At 34.8% G+C, this 23,191-nt stretch overlaps 1 protein-coding gene and 1 long non-coding RNA gene across 2 annotated transcripts in view; both read left to right on the forward strand.

The window, feature by feature from the left end:
• Positions 1–1,918: 1,918 nt before the first annotated feature.
• Positions 1,919–4,683, forward strand: LOC107714876 (uncharacterized). The gene is made up of 2 exons (XR_001637040.1): positions 1,919–2,191; positions 3,692–4,683. It is a non-coding gene; the product is annotated as an uncharacterized LOC107714876 (long non-coding RNA).
• An 8,270-nt stretch (positions 4,684–12,953) lies between these two features.
• Positions 12,954–23,191, forward strand: part of LOC107714877 (glypican-6-like) — a 37,251-nt gene continuing 27,013 nt past the window's right edge. Inside the window, exons 1-3 of the mRNA XM_016520869.1 lie at positions 12,954–13,191; positions 17,488–17,646; positions 22,325–22,716. Of these exons, the coding sequence (XP_016376355.1) occupies positions 13,023–13,191; positions 17,488–17,646; positions 22,325–22,716 (720 nt within the window). The 5' untranslated portion in view covers positions 12,954–13,022. The remainder of the gene's footprint in view (positions 13,192–17,487; positions 17,647–22,324; positions 22,717–23,191) is intronic.

The raw sequence follows: 23,191 nt of genomic DNA on the forward strand, positions 1-23,191 counted from the left end.
GTGTGTGTGTCTGTCTGTCTGTCTGTCTGTGTGTCTGTCTGTCTGTGTGTGTGTGTGTGTGTCTGTCTGTCTGTCTGTCTGTGTGTCTGTCTGTCTGTGTGTGTGTGTGTGTGTCTGTCTGTCTGTCTGTCTGTGTGTCTGTCTGTCTGTGTGTGTGTGTGTGTGTCTGTCTGTCTGTCTGTCTGTGTGTCTGTCTGTCTGTGTGTGTGTGTGTGTGTCTGTCTGTCTGTCTGTCTGTGTGTCTGTCTGTCTGTGTGTGTGTGTGTGTGTCTGTCTGTCTGTCTGTCTGTGTGTCTGTCTGTCTGTGTGTGTGTGTGTGTGTCTGTCTGTCTGTCTGTCTGTGTGTCTGTCTGTCTGTGTGTGTGTGTGTGTGTCTGTCTGTCTGTCTGTCTGTGTGTCTGTCTGTCTGTGTGTGTGTGTGTGTGTGTGTGAGAGAGATAGTGTGTGTGTGTGTGTGTGTGCCTTTTATTCTTCTCATGTGAGATTTTATACATCAATGGCCCTGGAGGTGAAAGGTGAGCCGGCGTGACCCCAGATCAGCAGTAAGACTATCCCAGCGCTGCTTTTCTAACAGAAGAGCCTCCTACCGGCCCCTGAGAAGGAGGAGCCGCAGCAACTGCCATTAAGAGGAGGTGCCAAACTACACCAGGAACACATTCCACTGGCGGAGAAACTCAAGCTTTGTGCTCCTTATCTCATACCTGATTCACACCTTTCCTGATTTCAAACACTTTGTGCATTTAACAATTAGTAAATCAAAAAGTAAATGTTTATTTCGAATAGTTTGTGTTGTGCTATTAGCTGAATTTATTTGCCTGAAGATAATAAATCCTAAAGTGATATTAACAGTTTAATCAAAACTGTACAAACTAAAGTAAAAAATGACTCATTTTAAGTACGTTTGATATATTTATTCAGGATTATAAAGTAGCAATGCTTTCATAACCAGCAAAACGGGTTAACAGTGTAAATGTTCAAAAAAAAAAATACTAACAAAAATATATTTGAAAGACACTTTTTTACTAGAAAATAAATAGAAAATTAGAATGTTCACACTGAAAACATGGCTTTAAAACAATTTTCAATCAGAAATTGCTAGTAAATTTTACAAAAAAACCAAGCAACGAATTAAATGTTAAAAAATTATATTTTATAGTATTTTAGAAACAATATGTTCTCATAAAACTTCTCCAATAAGCAACTTTGAAAAAATAATTTTTCAAAGCAGATCATGCTTTTATAGTTTTTATTGAACAAAAAAAAGGTTTTATACTTTTTATTGAACAAAAAACAGCCAAAAGAATTTTAAAAACATAATTAGCATTTAGAACAAACAAGGACTAAAACTGTATGTGGTTATAATAAAACCTTTATTTCTAAATAACATTATTTCTGTAAAACAGGTTTCAGAATGGATCTAACAAATTTGTGAACACAAAAGAGTTTTATATCAGTTTGTAATTCTGAAACTCGGGAAAACCCGTTTTAAGATATAACACAATATTGATATAATTTAAAAATAATATAAAATGATCACATCAAAAAAATATATATATCGTCACTCATTTGAGACATCAGTAGATTAAAAACATAATTAAAAACAATATTTTACTCCACTTTAACACAAAAAGCAAAATATTGACAAAAAGCATGATTATGCACAAAATGCGAATTCTGATCAATTGTTAATTTAAATAAAACAATGCAATAGTGCATATAACTTATTTTAATAACTCCCCAAATATTTATTTTGTACTTTTCAAGAACGTTCCCCGCACCGCACGTCTTTCAAGACAGAAGCTGCTTCTTCAGACCTGCGAGCTTTAAAGGCTCTGGACTGCTCGCATCTGCGCGAGACCTTGACCCACATCGTTGTTTACAGCTGTGAGCATTTCTCACTGTAGTAGCGCTTGCTGGATTGGCGGAGAGACGGTAAAGATCGGAAGTAGTTTGTGCATGCTAATGAAGGAGTTGGGGTTGTGGATATTTACGTTCAGCGGGAGCCGCCCTTCATTCACCACATGGTTAAAAGCTGAGCACGTTCGCGCCACTTTCGCAATGTTACTACGGTTTAGTAACGCTACCCACAGCGTGCTCGGATGCGGCGCGCGCTGATGGTGTATTTCTACCGCTGGCGCTAGAAGTTCACCGTTTAGTTTCGACGATTTGCCCGGAGCGTTGACAGTAAGCGGTAAGTGTGCACAAGTGAGTGAAGATGGTGGATTCTACCAACCAGTGTCTTACTACGCGCGTGTTATTGACATGAAACCTGTTGTTGCCTTTTTCGGCCGATTCACTTCGCGAAGTCCAGCACGTTCTCGTGCAACTGTCTAAACCGTTCACTTTATTGCACCACAAGGCTAATTCCGGCCGCTCAGAGAAGCAGTTTGGGGTAAAACACTGTAGTAAGAGGCGCGTGGTAGCCCACCATAGTTCAGAGCATTAGGCAGATTTGAAAAGCGTGCGCGAGGCTGCTGCGGTGCCAAACGAGCGCTCGCGCCAGTTACCGTTTACACTCCATCGGCGCGTTACAATGCGTTCCGAACCGCTCCTCGAGAACTTTTCATGGGCCGAGCGGTCCAAAATCGCTGTGCTTCGTGAACGCTAGTGGTTGAGTTCGGTTGCCACCAGAACAAAGCGACAGCACATGGGACAGCTGCAGGCCGCGCGGTGCTGTTAGCAACATTGCTAGGCTAGGTAACGTTCAGCGAGTTTGAAATGTAACGTTACACCCAACACTTACACTTAAATACTTGTGGCGCGTTTCGGTTGACCAGTAAATACAGAATAACAGCGCCGTGAACGCTAGTGGTTGAGTTCGGTTGCCACCAGAACAAAGCGACAGCACATGGGACAGCTGCAGGCCGCGCGGTGCTGTGTTAGCAACATTGCTAGGCTAGGTAACGTTCAGCGAGTTTGAAATGTAACGTTACACCCAACACTTACACTTAAATACTTGTGGCGCGTTTCGGTTGACCAGTAAATACAGAATAACAGCGCTTGTGGTTTTCCGCAAATATCGGAATATTCGTGTGTTCTGCAAGCATTCGAACGCGTGTGCGGTGGAACGCGGTGGAACGCATTGGGCCGGTCACGTTCAAGAATAGAATTTTCAAAGCGTTCTGTTCCACAAAAGGGGCTTTGGCGTAAAAGCAAACGCTGTTCATGTAGACTGATCGACTCTCACGTGGGTAAGTTAAACAGATGCCGCGTCAAACCCAAATGAGCTAGAACGGCTGGGGCTGTCGAACGTGTTTAAGCGTGCGTTCGACGCGTTTCACCGCCGTTGTTCGGAGTTGTAGCGTACTTTTTTACCGACTAGCTTTGCAAGTTCCAACCCAAACAACAAGCAGAGTCATGAACACTCGACTTTGCCCTTGTTTTTAGTTTGTTTCTCGAACACAACTACTGCGGACGCCATATTGGTGCAAATCATGGGGGAGGGGTGTGCGCATGCGTCGTGGAACGCCGGTTGTGTACTAAGCTTTTTTTTGTTTTAAATATGCGTTTTCTAGATTTTCGGTGTGGCACGTGCATAGGTGTTTGGCAACAATTAAAAAAAAAAAAAAATTTATTTTTTTTTTGTAGAAAATCCTGTTAGTGTTCATTGCACCTGTGGTTTGTAACCTAGATATTATCTTGAAACTAAATGAAAACAAATGTGTACTTTTTCCCCCCCCACTCTTTTCAGAAAAACCATCACCACCTCCAGTCACCTTATCCCAGGGTCCACATTAGTGGCATGAAACGCTTTGGTCCACTGCTAACGCCATCCCAAAGATGGATCTGCGCTTGTCAACTGCATGTCGGCGTAGTGTCAAAGTGCTTACAGTGCAGGTAGTTCTGTAAAATCTACTGCAGTGGAGGCACTTCAAGCTCTACTTTGACATGAACGCACACGAGCGGCGACGTGAACTACTGCTTATGCTAAGGTGCATTTAGTGCAGATAGTGAAATAGACTAGCACCTACTGCCCTAAGTGCCCCTTCTGGCATAAGGGGCTGGCAAACCCCGCTGTTCCCCATTGGCTGTCCCCTATTCTTTGATTTCATTGCAGTTCTCTGCTAGTTTTGCATAGTTGCACTACAAGAAATATTGAGTTGTGCAAATCTATGCAAAACTGATGGTGGCCTGCGTCCCCATCCTTTCCTGTGCTTTTGACTTCGAGCGGCTCTGCTTTAGCGTGCATTCTTTTCAGGTTAACCCCTGTTTGTCGCGGCTCTGCGCTGTGAAACTCTCACTCTGGTTCCAGCAGTATTAAAGTGCTTATAGTGCAGGTAGTTTATTAAAATGCATATCTACTGCAATGTGAGCACTTCAAGTACTTCTAGATGCGAGCGTCGCGGAGAGAGAGAGAGAGAACATCACGCTTTCTTGTGCACACTGTCCTGGTTCGTTTTGCTGGTTTGCAGTCAGCGTTCGTATCGTTGCTGTGCAAATCCATGCAAAACTGATCATAACAGTGAGGAATCTCCGCTTCCCGTCACTTTCCAGCATCCCTTTCTTTGCAGGTTGGGATCAGCCGCAATGCTCTGCGCTGGAAGTATTGCACTTGTCCCGGCCTGTGAAGAGCATGGGAAATTGTTCAGCTGCTTTTGTGTTTTAATAAATTTGGACATGTTTTTTTTTTTCCTGATTTGGGTTTGTTGGAATTTGATCATCTCAATAAAAGTTTTAAATGCACATTTTCTTGTGTGGGAAGTTGTTTTAATAATTCAGGCTGTTGAACTCTATTTTTTCAGTTTTTCAACTCTAATGGTCTTGATTTGTCTGGGTTTGTATTAAAACATGACCAGTATTAAGTTTATTATAGGTGAATGGGATTTATCAGGTTTAATGGTCACATGGTGTCGGTCAATGTTTTATTTTTATTTTTATTTTTATTTTTTTTCTCCACGTTTTAAAGTAATGGTAGTGATTTAAAAAAAAAAAAAAAAGTTATGGGAATTACATAATTTTAATGTATCCATACATGAGCCTTTAGATTCAGATAAACAAATTTGTGCCACCTTTACTTATTCAGACTTAAATGCATTTAAGGTTATTATAATTTGTGTATCTTTTTTGCACTTTTTTCCTGAATAGTGTATTTTAAGTGTATAAAAATTTTTTTTAATAAGATACCTTGCAGATTTTTTTGTCAAGCTTGCAGATAACTGTATGAACACTAGATGGCAGTATTGTACTTGGAATCATCTAGAACGGCTCGCGTTCAGTATTTTAGAGCTTGTGTGTTTGACTACTTTGTGAAAACGCATGCTTTTATTATATAAAGAGTTTAAAGTCATCTGAGTCTGTTGCTTTAGCTGAAGCACCTGCTTTAACCATAAAAAAATAAAAAATTTAATGACTTTGAAATTATATTCGTAAAGTTGCATTTATGGGTGTTTCATTAATATTCATTTGTGCCCTGGGTTTGAAAGGTGCAAAACTTGAGAATTTAACAAGTCTTTTTAATTTTGCCGTTTCAAACGTTGTATGTATTGTTCATTGTTCTTTAAAATATGAAAATCTATTACAAAAGTTAAGTTTTAAATTCTATGATGGCCTAAAGATGGACAAATGTCAGGATATATAGGCTGCTGTACAATTTTAATTCTCTTCAGTATTAAGAGTTAAAGTGTTTGAATAAAGTTAGTGTTGTTTACAACAGAGACGCTGAAGAATGTTTCCAAAAAAGAGGTAAATATCACTTTTGGACATTTAAGTCTTTTATTTCACATTTGTGAAATATTGCAAAAAGTGTTAAAATGTATTACAATACTAGCTATTAGCAAGGCTAAACAGTTTAATGTGAAATCAACATCATTTGAGATGTGTTGAATGAGACCTCAAACTAGTGGTTTTTGTAAAACACATGAACCAAGTGTAGATTATACTAAGAGGAGTTTGTTGAATCATGTTGATGTCTAAGTCGAGCTCATCCTCGGATCTTTATCATATATGAAGGAGTCGTGCACTAGTAGTGTCCTGGAGCAAACAATGGTCTTCAGAGTTCCAGTCAAGGTTGCCAGGTTTTCACAAAACCCGCCCAATTGCTTTTCGAGGGGATTCCCCGTTTTAAAGGGGTCATATGATGCTTTTTTAAAGATCATTATTTTGTGTATTTGGTGTAACAGAATATGTTGACATGCTTTAATGTTCAAAAAACATTATTTTTCAAATAATGTACATTATTGTAGGTCCTCTATGCCCCGCCTCTCTCAAACGCTTCGTTTTCTACAAAGCCCCCTCCTTTGATGTAGATATGTGGGGGCGTGTTAGAATGAGCCGTTTTAGGGGGGCGTGGCAGAGTCTTAACTTTGATAAAGAATATCTCTTTGGTTTTGAGACTTTAGTCTTTGCAACTTCAGGGATCTTATCTATGCACAATCAGCTTGTAACACTCCAAAGAGAAAGGAAAACTTGAAATCGCATCATATGACCCCTTTAAAAAAAAAATCGCTTTATGGGGGGTTCCCCTGGTAAAATTCGCATTCCAGGGGCTAAATATCACATCATTGGGGTCCCTTTAACCCGCGGCAACTGTGTTAAAGTAGCCCGATTCTGCGGGAAAACCGCGGACCTGGCAACACTGGTTCCAGATGTCAAAATAACAAAGCCGAGATGACAGTGACTGCGTCTGAGTCTTTGTCTGACCAAACACCCATATGCTTAAACCTTATTCTTATCAGTCATTTTAACCAAAAATTGGTAATCTAGTTTTTTTTAAATTTGATATCGCTTGTCTGGCTTGCCACAATTAATTAATACTCCTCCTGGCATTTTTTTCTAATTGTGGAATCTGGCCAGATCGGACATTTTTAAAACAACTTTTATCCTGCCGTCTTCCATTGTTTGGAAGCGTCCCCATGGGACATATAGCCTACCAAACTTGTTTGTGTTGCATCTGTCATAAGTTTAAGTTCACTGCTGAAAACACCTGTACCACACACTGAAGGCACCTGAGACTCAGTCTGTATTGAGACATCCAATATTGGAACAATCATTGAAATAATCATCATATTGATTATTGCTATCATATTTTAAGTAAAATAATACAACAGTAGCAGTGTCTGTGATTCACAGGAGCTCGGCTGCTGTCGGATCGTCTTCTGCAGATGTTAAAGCTCCTCATGCATGACACTTCTTTGGCTCCTGACTACAGTAAGATTATTGAAGGGACAATGAGATTTATTGAATATTCTGTATTTGGTGTTGTACATGAGAATGTATTGACCCATATCATGTCCACATCATATTTTGTTTATTTACAGAAATTGATACTTTTATTCCGAAAGGACACATTAAATGAATCAGAAGTGACAGTAAAGACATTTATAATGTTACAAAAGATTTCTATTTCAAATAAATGCTGTTCTTTTGAACTTTCTGTTCGTCAAAGAATCCTGAAAAATAAAACGTACCACGGTTTCCATCAAAATATTCATCGGCACAACTGTTTTCAACATTGATAGTAATCAGAAATGTTTCATTTAATCAGCAAATATTAGAATGATTTCTGAAGATCATGTGACACTGAAGACTGGAGTAATGATGCTGAAAATTCAGCTTTAATCACAGGAATAAATTACATTTGAACAGATATTCACATAGAAAACAGCTATTTTAAATTATAATAATAGTTCACAAATTTGACTGTCAAAGTTTTAAATAAATATTTAAATTAAATGCAGCCTTGGTAAGCAGAAGAGACTTCTCTCAAAAACACAGAAAAAAAAAAAAAAAAGACAACTTGCTGACTCCAAACTTTTGGTGGATAAAATAACTCAAAATGTTTAAATAAAGATGGAAATCTTTTTTTCTTTTTTTTTTTTTAAATTATAATGAAGTCAACGTAGAGGTGAATTTTAAATCATTTATCTCATTAAAATTCAAACAAAAATGTTTCTTGGAAAAATTGGTTACGTCCCAAGAAGTTTAAAGTTTCTTCTCATACAGTTTTTTTTTTTTTTTACATAAAAACCAATCATCATCTTCCAGGAAGTGACATCATTTTGGAGGGAAAGCAGAAACTCAAACTCCAGTAAGTTTTTCAGTGAATTTAATGGATTCAGTGTTTTGTAGTGTTAGTTTCTCACAATGTACATCATTTCAAAAGCAGCTTTATAGCAAAACATTTCTGTAAAAATCCTTCTGTCTGAATAACTATAGCCTCCATGTTTCAGTCTTTTTAAACTTTCAGACAAGGCTTTACTTTTCTTTTCAAGACAAACTTGACTCTTCTAGTTATGTTTTGCTTCTGTGTCTCCTAAGGGTTATTTTAATACACTGGACATTGGAATATTGAATGTTTTTTGCGAGTCAGACTTTCAACATCCCGTGCTTGAGACAGAAAATCATATGACGGGCGTCTTGACACCATGAAATACAATCTAAAAAAAAAAACAATTAGTGTCAGATTTCTGGAATATAATTTTTTCTGTGTGACCAAAACAAAATCTTCCATCATTTCTTAATTTATTTTCTTCATTTTCTAGCAACTGTATTATTTTAGGCAAAGTTAATTTTCATTTCACATTCACTTTTCTGAATATTGCCTTCAATGAAAACGTTTTGCATGCATATGATCAGTTAAGTTTCGCTCTCTTTCCTCACGGTGTGTTTACAGCGTTTCTAGCTGATTTTCAGGAACCAGAACTTCACTTCAGTCCTTCATGGGGTCTGTCTGATGATTTAACTGCAGATTAACAGTAGTAAAGATGCCCATTATATGATTTTCAATCTAGAATGGGAGTGCAAAAATTCTGGCTAAAATATATATTTTGTTAAATATTTACATCCAAAAGTGGAAGAACTTAAAATCTGTTCCCCATTTGCAACAGTACCATACACTGCAGTATAAGGAGTGTGTTCCAGCAATATTGACAGACTTTTTATCTAAATACAGAGCAATTTGTGCAGTAAACCACTGTTGTACTGAAATTATACCAAACCGTGGATTCAAAACTGAGGTAAGAAGCTTATTTTCTCTATGGAATAAAAATATAAAAAAGTATTTGTCACTTTTTATCTCACAATTCTGACTTTTTTTCCTTACAATTGCAAGTTATAAACTCATAATTGTGAGTTTACATCTTGTTATTTATTATTTTTTTTGTTTAATTGTGACTATCTCAAAATTCAGACTTTTCTTGCAATTGCTCGATAAAAAGTTACAGGTTTTTTTTTGTGTGTGGTGAAAATAAGCTTCCATAGGCCACAACATGCACCAGCACTAATGTGAAATCAGACCGTATATAGAGTGACAGGAGCCGATGGGAACCTGATCTTGAGTGTCTACTCATTATTCACCAAATCTCAGTTTCTGAGGGTCTTTTGCGCTGAAGTAACAACATGTCAGGTTAGTGTGAGTCTCTCTTCTTCTTGCGTTCGCCGTTCATTTAATCATTTATTGCAGCAGCCTATGAAAGCATCATCAATCTTGTTTCGTCTGACCTAATGTGCTGTCAGCTGCTCTGTGTCCCCTTGTCCAGTCCCACTAATATGTTTCATAATGTCCTCTGGGCATGTGGAAGTATGGAGGTCATTATAGTTTGCAGCAGGCAGATGCAAGAGGAGGATTTGACTGGGATTTCGCCAAGCAGCATCACCATGTTTTCAATGAGAGAAAATAAAAACAAAAGACGTTTTTGTTAAAAGAACAGCACAAAAATACAGATACAGCGACAACTTTATCATGAATGCAAGCGGTTAATCACAAGCAACTGGCTTTCTTCCCAATTGCATCCAGTGGAAATAGTTCCCAAGCCTCGTATGAAAGCATCTTTCAGTATGTTTTCTTCATAGGGTTATGTGATGGACAAAAGCACGTTTCGTTTTTTTGGAACGATCCACTTTTTCCCCATGACCGTAATTCATTATCAACCGGTTGAAAAGCATGTTGGCATGTAACCAGCATCTCTACAACTGGACTGGCAGGGAACAGAAAGTTCAGCGGGAGCAGCATGTAGCCGACAACTGGAAGTGACAAGGAAAGGATGAAATAGATTTATATAACAGCATTTTTGAGGTCATATGATTGTGGAATATTCTTAAATATCAGCTTATGTCCATTGAAACACTGCATGATAGCCTATCTGTTCTAGAGGAAGGAAAGATATAGTCTCTTGTTGAAAGATTCTAAAATTCTTTTGAGTTTGTTTCTTCATCATAACAGATTTGGAGAAATGTAGCATTAGTGTCTCAGCAATGGATGCTCTGCAGTGAATGGGTGCCGTCAGAATGAGAGTCCAAACAGCTGATAAAAACATCACAATAATCCACAAGTAATCCACACCACTCCAGTCCATCAGTTAACATCTGGAGAAGACAAAAGCTGAAACTAATCCAGCATTAAGATGCTTTTAACATCAAACCGTCACTTTTGGTTAAAATATGAGTCCATCATCCATAATAACGCTTCCTCCAGTGAAAAAGTGGTCTGGTCTGAATCAGGAGAGAAATCTGCACAGATCAAGCATCATTTCCAAAACAGTCCAAAACAGCTCTGAACAAATATGTGGCTGGATTTTGATGTGAGAGCCAGCAGGAGATGCACTTTTTCACTGGAGGAAGCGTTATTATGTGGCCTCGGATTTGTTGAAGTTAAAAACATCTTAATTCTGGATTTGTTTCAGCTTTTGTCTTCTCCAGATGTTAACTGATGGACTGGAGTGCTGTGGATTACTTGTGGATTATTGTGATGTTTTTATCAGCTGTTTGGACTCTCATTCTGACGGCACCCATTCACTGCAGAGCATCCATTGCTGAGACACTGATGCAGTGCTACATTTCTACAAATCTGATGAAGAAACAAACTCATCCACATCTTGGATGGCTTGATAGTGAGTGCATCTTCATCAAATTTTCACTTTTGGCTGAACTGTTTCTTAAGTGGCATCTGTTTACTGAGGAATAAAGTTTGCTTCCTATAGAACAATTCCTCTGAAGCTCATATGATTGACAGCTTGGCTTGCAAAGGTGGCCAGTGCCATGTATAACTGTGGATACACATATGAGTCAGCCAGAGCCTATGAGTGTAGGAGTGATGTTGGCAGAATGAGAACTGTATGGAAAACAGCATGTGCAAAACTGTAAATACATCCCTCTCTATGTAACCTTACACTAATTATAGGTTTAATTTATTTTTTATTTTTACTTTTTCGGGGGATTATTATTATTATTGTCTCATTTCAGACATGAGCATTTTATAAGCAAAAATAATGCAAACTCTTTACATGCAAATTTTCCTAAATAGTCTAATACTGCAATATTATGAAGACTGAAAAGGCTAGCATGCACTTTTTTTGGTTTTCTGCTTTTGGTTTTATTATTATTATGTTTTTTTTTTTTTAGTGCATATGTCTTGGTGATAAAATATTTTCTAATTTCTGTGCATAAGATTTCTGAAGTTCTAAACTTTGCAGATATGTGGTTGTGGGTGGCATATTCTCTATATTCTTTTATACCTATCTTTCTGGCACAGCCCAATTTCAGCCACCCTGAATGAAACTATTTTTAGTGATACCTTCTGCGTTGTGTTTTATAAGTTTTAACTGTTGGGCACAAGCAAAATTGGAGGTGCATTATTTTATTTTCGAGATAAAAACTGAAAAGAAACAGTGGTGGGCTGCAAACGTCATCAAATACATAAGTGTGAAATTCTATAAGTGTGAAATTAAATAGTTTAGCTCTAAAAATAACTAGAAGAATTTGGCTGCAATAGAAATCCAACTTTTTCTATCATTAATTTTCATGACTTACAGTGTTCAAACTAACTACACAATGACTTTTTGAGGGGCTGGCTATTTTAACATTTCTGTTGTTCTAAAAAAAAAAAAAAAAAAAAAGCCAAATTAAATGTAATTATTTTGCTTCGTAATTAACAACTACACAGAAAAAAAATATTTTTTAAAAACTTTTTTTTGTCTTGTTTTCCAGTAGCTATAAGTATATAAACATTCTTAAATCACATTTACTTGAGAAGCAAAATGACATTGGATAATAAGTCTTTCTTTCTGAAAAAAAGAGAATAATACAGAAAAAATCAACTTAATTCAAAGGAATAACAATATTATTTTTCTTGCCCCACTGGCAGATATTTTTTCTCGATATTTTGAGCAAAAACTCACTTAATTTTGATGCATTTTTCAGAAAACAATACTTATCTTATGTCATTTTGCGTCTCAAGTAAATATATCTTGATTTAAGTTTAGATATTTGTAATAGAAAACGAGACAAAAATAAGAAAATAATTTTTTGCAGTGTAGCAAAGTTAGCTAAAGGTAAATTACCTAAAAATGTAAACTAAAGTTTTTAAATTCAATCTATAGTAAAGTGATACATAATAACATACTGTATTAACGTACCGCTAGAAACCGATCGAAATGGAACGCGCGATACGTGCTGTTGCTATGGTTACCGTCGCGGCTATTTGAAAATACGCACTGTAACAACTTGTAATCGAACTTTTTACTGAAAAATCCTTTTAAAACCTGTATATACTTGTATGAAAAAAATGTGTACTTTTTATATGTAAACACATCCCTTGGGGGAATTCAAGGAGCCATGGGGGTCAGACCCTCCCAAACTCTCCTCATAATTCGGAAATCACGTTTTAAAAAGTTCCCAGATATTCAAGGGCCGTGAAAATCGTGACTGATATATATATATATATATATATATATATATTCAGTTCTGCGCTGCATTGCATCTGAATACCGTTCCGTTCGTAAAACAGAGCGCGTTCAGAACGCTTTGATGACGCATCGCGCACGCTGTCCGCGGTAAACTCGCTTTTCTCCGGTCAAACAGTCGGGGAAAAAAAAAAAACCTCTGAAGTGAAGTTCCAGCTCTGCGGAGGATCTGATTCTGACAGCTGCAGCGCGCATCGCTCGAGGAACTCCTGCACATGTCAGAACGCGCGATGGTTTCTGCCGAGAAACTTCAAGGTGTTTTGACTCCCTAATAGAGAGGGATCGGCGCGTGCTTTCTCATAGATCAACTCCACGACGAGGATCTACAGCGGATCAGATCAACAGATGTCACCGGAGCTCGTGATGTTGGCTGTGTTTGCCGTTCTGTGTGCGCTCTTGGTTCCGTGCGTCCCGGTTGCGGCGGATCTCCACGCGGTGAACTGCACCCAGGTGAAAGACGCCTTTACCGACCTGGGTTACGGTCCTGCAAATGTTCCCACCGAGGAAACAGCAGGTATCGATTAAATTAAAACACTGTCTTCTGCTTAAACGCCGCTAAATATGGGAGACCGGGGCAAGTTGTCACACAGTCTGTGTGTCTCAGTTTTGTTTCGAGTCAAAGTCCGTGCTTGTTTTCTCTTGCAGTGGTTGTGTAGACGATGGATTCATACGTCTAGTTCAAAATTAGAATAATATAATATTTGGTAACACTTTATTTTAAGGTGTCCTTGTTATGTTACTTTCTATTATAATAACAAGTAATTATGCATAATTGCATGCAAGTAACCCTAAGCCAAACCCAAATCCTAACCATAACCATATACTGTACACTCTAAAAACACTGGGTTTTTTCAACCCAACTTTGGGTCAAATATGGACTAACCCAGCTGTTGGTTTACATTTTTAAATTACATTTTTAACCCAAAAGTTGGGTTAGTCCATATTTGACCCAAAGTTGGGTTGAAACAACCCAGCATTTTTTAGAGTGTAGTAAGTATGTAGTTAATTAATATTACTCAGTACTTATATGTATAATTACACTGTAACAAGGACACCTTAAAATAAAGTGTAACCTAATATTTAATTCGATCCTATTTGACTGTTTGGTAACAAGTGGACACAGTAAAACCGCTATATAATGAAGGTTTATTTGAAACATCAGGTTGGGGCAAGTTGTCACATATTTATAATGTAAATTTTAACTTTGAAAAATAATTTCTTGTTTCATAATTGTCTTGTTTTTTATTTATAATTGAAAAGCTTATAATCGACTGTTTAATTTCAAGTTCTATTGTGACAACTTGCCCCAGACTGGCGACATAGTGGCACGAACTAACTGTTAAACATTGATTTCCTGTGCAATAGTGGTGGAAATGTTCCATAGCTTGTTAGTAGTCTTTTAGGTTTGAGGCAGTTGAGTTATTTGATGGTTATAAATGGGATTGCAGCTGCAAATATTGCAGAAGTGTAAGATTTACTTGCACTTATTTGCTTGAAACAGTTCATCTTCAGTGATCTTGTTTGAATCAGTGAGACTTTAGGGAACTATGTTATTTTGCATATATTACCAGACTTCCTTTCATGCAATGGCACATTCTTAACATTTTGAATATGTCAAGGTCTTGTGACTCATGGCTTTAATTGCTGGTTTGTTTTTAAAATACTAATGTCAGGGTTGCAGTAGGTTCCTACCAACTTTTAAACCAAAACCTGTGTCCTTGGTTTAACTTGATTTTGTGGTATGAGGTGAGGTTGCAATAATTCTGGACCCTAAAAATGAGTCATGGTCCAAAAAAGGTTGAGAAAACCAAAAAAGTGCATGCTAAGCTTTTCAGTCTTCATTATATTGCAGTGTTAGACTATTTAGGAAAATTTGCATGTGAAGAGTTTGCATTATTTTTGCTTATAAAATGTTCACGGTAATGTCTGAAATAGGACAAGTGGTATTTTTACAGTTCACCTTCGCTGATAAGAAGGCGAGCAATCTAGTTGAAAACTAAAATAAGAGTGTTTTGAGATCTAGGTTAGTTCCAGCACCGGACCTCCAAGTTGAACCCCGTGACCTCTTCGGTTGCTCTCAATCCTATGCTTTTTGAGAAGATCCTGTCAACATCTCAACCTAATTATTATTATTTGTCATTTTAATTTTATCTTGTATTTATAATTTTATTTAATTTTAATTTAGGTTTGTTTAATTTGCTGATAAGAAGGTGAGAAATCTAAAATATCCTTTCAACATCTTAGACTAAAAACCTCGTGGTGCTCACTGCACAGAAACAGGTTCACTTTAGTTATAGATATAGTTCACCCAAAAATTACAAGTCTTTTATTTGTAAATGTTTTAATTATTTTATACCTTATATAATTATAAAATAAAATAAATATATAATTTTTATTTTATAAAAATATATAATATTTTATATATTTTATATATTTTTTTATTATATATTAATATTTTAATTATATATTTATAATAAAATAAATATATAATTTTTATATATAATTTTTATTTTATTTTATTTTATTTTATTGCAGATAAGAAGGTGAGGAAGGTAAAGGAATAGTTCATCCAAAAATTACAATTATTTTATTTTATTTTATTTTATTTTATTTTATTTTATTGCAGATAAGAAGGTGAGGAAGGTAAAGGAATAGTTCATCCAAAAATTACAATTATTTTATTTTATTTTATTTTATTTTATTTTATTTTATTGCAGATAAGAAGGTGAGGAAGTTAAAGGAATAGTTCATCCAAAAATTACAATTATTTTTATTGTATTTTATTTTATTATTTTATTTTTCATTTGATTATTTCGTTTTATTTCATTTTTATTTTTGTATTTATTTTTATTTAATTTTATTTAATTGTATTGCTGATAAGAAGGCAAGAAATCTAATCCTTTAAAACTTAAATAAGTATTTTGAGATCCTAAAATAACAGTGTTTTGAGAGCCTAAAAACCTTGTGTTGCACAGAAACAAGTTCACTTTAGTTAAATGCATGGTTCATCCAAAAAGTATTTTGTTTGTTTTTTTTATATTTTATTTTATTTATTGTATTTTATTTGCTGATAAGAAGACGACAGACCTAAGAGGACCTTCAAATTGAACCCCGTAACCTCTTTCGGTTGCTCTCTATCCTGTGCATTTTAAGAAGATCCTGTCAACATCTCTGTCTAAAACCCTTGTGGTTCACAGAAACAGGCATCACACTTACAGCATCCAGCATCTGCTGGCTTGTCAACAGTGCTAAATGTGTCCTCTGCTCCTGAGGTTCTCAACAACTCTCCCCATATATTTAAATCAATGTTACGAGGCCTCGTTGCATGCCAGGCTCCTGCAGACACGCTGAAAGCCCAGTGTGTGCAAACAGGGCTGCAGCCGCTGCATATGTTCCATTGTGGGTGTGTTTTCTCAGATGCATGAAGGGATTTTTGATGTTTGGTGTAGGTGAATGTGTGTGTGTCTGGTGCTGTTCTCAGCCGGACCCTGTAATTTCTCACCCGCGCCTCAGAGGTCAACCAAAAGACTGAAATAACACTGCTGACATTTTGTGACCTGCTTGACTTCATGATCAGAGATAGAATTGCTGTTGAGGTTTTCGGCTGGAAGCGTGCAGTCTAACAAATCACTGTCAGGAGTGTCATTCATCAGCAAGCTCTCTCACCGGCATTATTTTAAAGTCGACACTGACCCTGTTGACCTTATTAATACACTTTCCTATGCTTTTAACATTGACTTTATTACAGAGCCAACAGATATTCAACACACAAATAAAGACCATGTCATATCTTCATGCAAATTAAAAATATGGTTTGATTAGTGCTGGTTTAATGCCGTTTTTGCATGTTTTTTATTATTTTGAGCCTTAAATAGACATGGTATTGGAAAACAGACCCTTTTCCTTGGAAACAGTTGGCCAGAAATGGAAACGAATGTCAAAAATGAGATGTGCACAGACAAGCGATCATTCGATTTAGTTTTAGTAAGAGGATTGTGTGTGATAGATGTTTCTGTGTGCAAATGGAAAAGTCTTATTTTTTTATTTTTTTTTACATTTTATTTAAATCAATAATAAAATAAAAAGGTTAAAATAAAGTAAATAAATCATATTGTATTTTTTTTTTTACCTTATTTTTAACTTTTTAACTTTTTATTTTTTTACATTTTATTTCCACTTTTGTTTTTTTTGGAAAAGAGCAGTTTGGTCATTCTGCCTAACATCTCTTTCACAAAAGAATGAAAATAATAGAGGATTGCAGTGACATTATAATAAGTAAATGATGAACAACAATAAAAAAATTTTGGGTCAACTATTCCTTTGAAGTTTAGCTGAATTGTGAAATGATCATATTCTGTAAATTCTGAGCTTTCATCATGATATGATCGGCTTCATCTTGTATGTGATTGGTTCAAATCTGTCCTTGATTCAAAAACCATTGCATTTTAGAAAACTCAAATTGAGCTGACATGAAATATGCAACTCCAAAACAAAACAAAACTATGGAAATGACCGATTGCTGAGACGTTCTGTGAGCTTCTGCTTCACCAAGACTGCATTTAATTGATAAAAAATACAGTAAAAATTGTGAAATATTATTACAATTTAAAATAGCTGTTTTCAATGTGAATATTTGTTAAAATGTAATTTATTTCTGTGATGCGCAGCTGTATTTTTAGCATCATTACTCCAGTCTTCAGTGTCACATGATCTTCAGAAATCATTCTAATATGCTGATTTGCTGCTCGAGAAACATTTCTGATTATTCTCAGTGTTAAATTGAGTTGACGTGTCTTTCTGTGGTCTGTAGGAGAGGACCTGCGGGTCTGCGTTCCTCAGAAAACCTGCTGTAATGCAGAAATGGAGGAGAAGTTCAGCCAGAGAAGCTCACGGGACTTTGAGAAGCTCATGGACGACACGAGCGAAGAGCTGAGGGACGCGTTTATGACCGGACATAAAAGGTTTGATGGTACGATTTGTTCTTTAACGTTCATCGATTAGATTGAGGAAAGAGTCAAGTTATTATGGGACTGTTTACACTCAAAAGCTGCTTATTTAGTGTAGTCAGAGATTATTAACCCTAGAAAGTCCACATTTTCAGCCCTATAAATGATGACCAAGATAACTGCTGTTAAACCTGTTGCACACAATCTACTGCATGCCTTCTGTCATCTTTTCAGCTCGAGCTTCACGTGTCTTTTTGCTCTCAAATCTACTGATTTTTATCAAGTAAAGGTCAGAATAACTAGTAATATCTCCAGATGAACACTTACTGGACTGAAGCAGCTCAGCTCGACTGATATTTATATCATTTTATGTAAGTATGCACCAAACTGCATAATTAGAGATTCAGTGCATTGGGCAACAATGAGTTCAAAAATTAATACTTTTATTCAGCAAGGAAGCATTAATTTGATCAAAAGTGACAGTAAAGAAATTTATAATGTTACAAAAGATATTCATCAAAGAATCCTGAAAAATAAAACGTATCACAGTTTCCACAAAAATATGAAACTGTTTTCAACACTGATAATAATCAGAAATGTTTCTCGAGCAGCAAATCAGCATATTAGAATGATTTCTGAAGATCATGTGACACTGAAGACTGGAGGAATGATGCTGAAAATACAGCTGCGCATCACAGAAATAAATTACAGTTTAACAGATATTCACATTGAAAACAGCTATTTTATATTGTAATAATATTTCACAATTTTTACTGTATTTTTGTTATCGAATAAATGCAGCCTTGCTGAAGCAGAAGAGACTTATTGTAAAACATTACAAATCCTACAGATCCCAAACATGTGAATGCCACACTAAATTCATACTAAAGTCATGTTATGAAGGAAATGTTGATATTTGTTTATGTTACCCATAGCAGAAAAATAATAATGTAGGAAATAGACTAAGGAAGGCATTTCACATTTCCCTTTAGTTTTTCTGTAATATTTCCATAAGTACAGATAAAAAATATATAATAGTAAACCACTGAAAACACATTTCTGTAATTGGTTATTGAAGGTCATTACGCAAAATGTTACAATGTTTGTTTCTGCCCAAGTTAATCTAAAATGAAAAAAAAAAAAAAAAAATCACAGATTGATTCAAAGATTAAATATTTATAATCCTTCCATTTTTGATGACTGTAGTTTACAGCACAGACTGTCAGTATAAACAAGGCCTCCCTGAAACTCATTTTCTAAAATCATAATGCGTTTGAAGGTCTGTTTATTAATGTTTAATTGCTCAATGCGTTTTCTAAGCGAATTCATTCATCCATTTTTTTTCTGCACATACATTTATTATTTATTATTTATTTTATATTTATTTTTTATAACCTTTATACATTTGTATTAAATATTTTAATATTTTTAATTAAGTAAATATATTAAGTAATTAAGTAATTTAATTAAGTAAAAAGAAATTACATTTATTATTTGGCAGAAAACTACTATTTGTCAAAGTTTTCATTATTTTATCCAAAGCGACTTTCTGTGCATCTTAGCTTTACATGATAAAATACAAGAACATTTTTACATTTTGATTTGTATGTTTTGTTTATTTTTCATTACATTTTTTATTAAAATTTTTTTTATTTAATATTCTATTATATTTACTTTTTTATTTAATGACTTAATTTATTTTATTTAGTTTTATTTTTTATTTTAATATTATTATTTTATTTTTTTAAACAATTTTATTTATTTATTCACTTACATTTTTGCAATTTCTATTACATTTATTATTTGGCAGACAATTACTATTTGTCAAAGATTTAATTATTTTATCCAAATCAACATTCTGTGCATTTTAGCTCTACATGATAAACTACAAGAACATTTTTATATTTAGATTTTTACGTTTTGTTTATTTTTCATTACATGTTTTTATTTTAATTTTTTATTTCATATTCTATTTTTTTTATTTAATTACATTTTTAATTTTTAATTTTAATTTTAATTTTTTTAATTTTTAAATTTATTTATTTGTTTCTTTCTTTATTAATTAATTTATTTTAAAATTTTTACAATTACTATTACATTTATTATTTGGCAGACAGTTATTATTTGGCAAAGCTTTCATCATTTTATCCAAAGCGACTTTCTGTGCATCTTACATGATAACGTACAAGAACCCATGCTGTATGTTAATATTGCACAACCCTGAGTGCTTTATCGCAGCTATGCCATATTAAAATATTAAAGACAAACATTTATTGCAGCATCCAGAACCGGAACGATCAGTTGTATAATTCCCAGCATGTTTTCTGTGTGAATAAATACCCTGTTTACCGTGACATTGAGAGGTTTCATCATGCGCTGTGATGATCGGGACGCACAAACAAAGAGTGCTGACGAGTTTGTCAGGGACAATGTTAGCAACATTGTGTGCTGAATTCAAATGAACGGAATGGCATTGAAACGGACCTCACGAAGAAGCACTTAACAGAAGAAAGTGAAGAATTATTTGGAAAGTGATGTGCTCATCAAAACAGTCCGACTCTGCGATTGACCCTCCACTTGCTTACTGTTTCAGTCTTTACAGAGCGTCCCGAATGAATGCATGCTAAAACTGATTGGATATTATTCTTATGTGTGCTGGATTAAAGCGTGATATTGCAAACCCATTTCTCTTCAAAGAAAGAAATAGTTTAGTTATGCATTAAACGGATTCGACTGCAGAGACAAATCAAAAGTGAGACACAACACAAAGAAAAGAGAAAAGCCTCATCTGAAAACAATTACAGCCGATCAGTGAACAGGACTATTCTGAACATTTCATTTAATTCACTTTGCTACATTAGCAGAGCTTTAACCTGCAGGAAGTCATTCGATTCTCTCATTAGCAGCTTAAAGGGGAGCCAACATGAATTTAAAACAGTGTTTAAGCATTTAAACTCATCTCTGGATTATCTGTAAGCACTAAAATGTGAAGTGATTTCAGTTTTGTGTTCTTTATTGTGATTTAGCTCTTTCTCAAAAAACTCTGTGGATGTTTGTCTTGAGCAACTTAAATTATTTATATTTTAACTGAACAGCAGTTATTTTACAGATTTTTTTGAACAAAACACAATATAATCATTAAAGGAAAATCTATTAAAGTGAAAAACATAACATTACTTATGTGTTATCAATGTACTGTCTGATACACATCCCAACAGAAAGCATGTATAGTTTTGTTATTATGAAAAAATAAAAAATAAATTATTATTTATGAAATAATTATAAATTAATTAATTATGTATTTGTTTATTATTATTTTTTTGAGGATCTGTTTGGTCACTGAAATGTTATTTTAAATCACACACACACACACACACACACAGAGAGAGAGAGAGACACACACACACACACACACACACACACAAATTTACAAAAGTGATTTTATATACACAGAAAACATATTATATGCGAGTAAAGTATTTACTTCAATGTTTCAAATAACTTTAGAAAATAAAATATCAAATTATGGGTATTAAAATATCAAATAATATCCCATCCTCAATCAGCGTAACAGATATGTTTATGCAAAAATGAAATGACATGCTTATTCTGACCTGTACTTATTAAAATATTTAAATGATCAATTTATTATATTTTAAATGATTACAAACTTCTTTTTGACAAATGGGTAAAATATTATGTTTTAAGGATAGTGGCAAAGATTGGTAAAGATTTACAATTACAGTACAATTGATTATTTTTTGCTTATTTTATTGATCCTTAAATCTTGAGTCTTTTAACATCATCTAATGATTCTTGTCTTAAATATGCCGGACTATTTTTATTTATGCTTGAAAAATATGTACTAACATTTATATGTTAGTGTGTGTGTGTGTGTGTGTGTATATATATATATACACATGCAAAATTATATATATATATTTATATATTTACACATGCAATATTTTAGATTTATATACACATTTATTAAAAAATTATATATATATATATATATATATATATCTTAATGCTTTACACATAAGCAACTTTCACAATTAATATGCAACTTTAAATTAATATAAATAAATGTATATAAATAAAAGCTTTGGAATATATAACATTTCTTTTAAACTCTATGTGAACCTATGTAAATTAATTAAATAAATTCACTTGATTCACTTGCATTAATATAGCCATGTATTTTCTTTCAGCTGCCTTCTCAAACTTTCATGGCAGCAGCTGTGTGTCTTGTGAATGCATTTAAAGTCATATTTTTCATAACAATCCCTTAATTTCCAGCAGAGAAGTGAATTGTGCCGACTCTCTTGCAAAAAGTGAATCAAATTGATGCAGAATGCTAGCTACTTCTGTTCATTTGTTTATCCCTCAATAACATGTCAGTTTACTTACTAACCAATACTGACCAATTCAAAAAAACATTTGGTGTAGATTTAGTTTGAAACAATTTACTCAGAAATTGCTAATAAATTTCGCAGTTAACAAATTGAATTAAACATACAATTTTGAAGTAAATGTCTGAAAAAGTACCTTGTTTCATTTACAAATTCGAAAAAAAATCTTTTTTTACAGTGTATATTGAAGGTAACGAAGTGAGCAATACGCATGTAAAGAAACTAACTAAATGAGTCCATGTTCTCAGTATTAATTGACACAGAAAAGCCGTATTTCATGTTTTAACAGATTTCTTTTTGGATTTGCTGGAGAACACCGAGCGCTCTCTGAACGAGATGTTTCTGCGCACTTACGGGAAGCCCTACTTGCAAAACGCAGAGGTCTTCCAAGGCCTGTTCGCCGAGCTGAAGCGATACTACACAGGTGGCAACGTCAATCTGGAGGAGATGCTGAACGATTTCTGGATGCGTCTGCTGGAGCGCATGTTCCAGCTCCTGAATTCCCAGTATCTCATCACCGAGGACTATCTGGAATGCATCGGCGAGTACATGGAGCAGCTTAAGCCCTTTGGAGACGTTCCCAAGAAGCTCAAGTCTCAGGTTACACGAGCGTTCATCGCCGCCCGCACCTTCGTCCAGGGCCTCATGGTTGGACGGGAAGTGGCTAACAGGGTTTCCAAGGTGAGCTGTTAACCGTGTGGTTCATAAAGTGGTGCTTACTGCCCTGTCAAGCTGATTTGTGCTTGTGATTTTATGAGGGAAATTGAAACCTGTAGCATCTGACAGTATGAACTGTATTCACTGTAAGTGAAGATATAACATACAGTGTTCATGCATGAGGTTTGAATATACAATTATATCAGAGCATATGTTTTTAGGGCCCTTTGAAATCTTTTGTTTTCTTTTGTTTTTTCCCAAATGTTTTGAGTTAAAATTTTACTGGATTCCGTTTATTGGCTAAATTAAATGTAAAGCATGTCTAATTAATTGAAATAATGAAAGTTATGGAATTGAACAATTTATTAAAATTTTAGGACTTTATGAAAAGTGTTTTATTTTTTCCATCTTTTCAGTTAAAATTGCACTCAATTCCGTTTTTTTTTTTTTTTTTCGTTCGCCGGGCCGATTTTTTTTTTTTTAATCTGTTTTAATGGTT

Source organism: Sinocyclocheilus rhinocerous, unplaced genomic scaffold, assembly GCF_001515625.1.
Source record: "Sinocyclocheilus rhinocerous isolate Xijiao unplaced genomic scaffold, SAMN03320098_v1.1 scaffold2254, whole genome shotgun sequence".
Lineage (NCBI taxonomy): Eukaryota > Metazoa > Chordata > Actinopteri > Cypriniformes > Cyprinidae > Sinocyclocheilus > Sinocyclocheilus rhinocerous.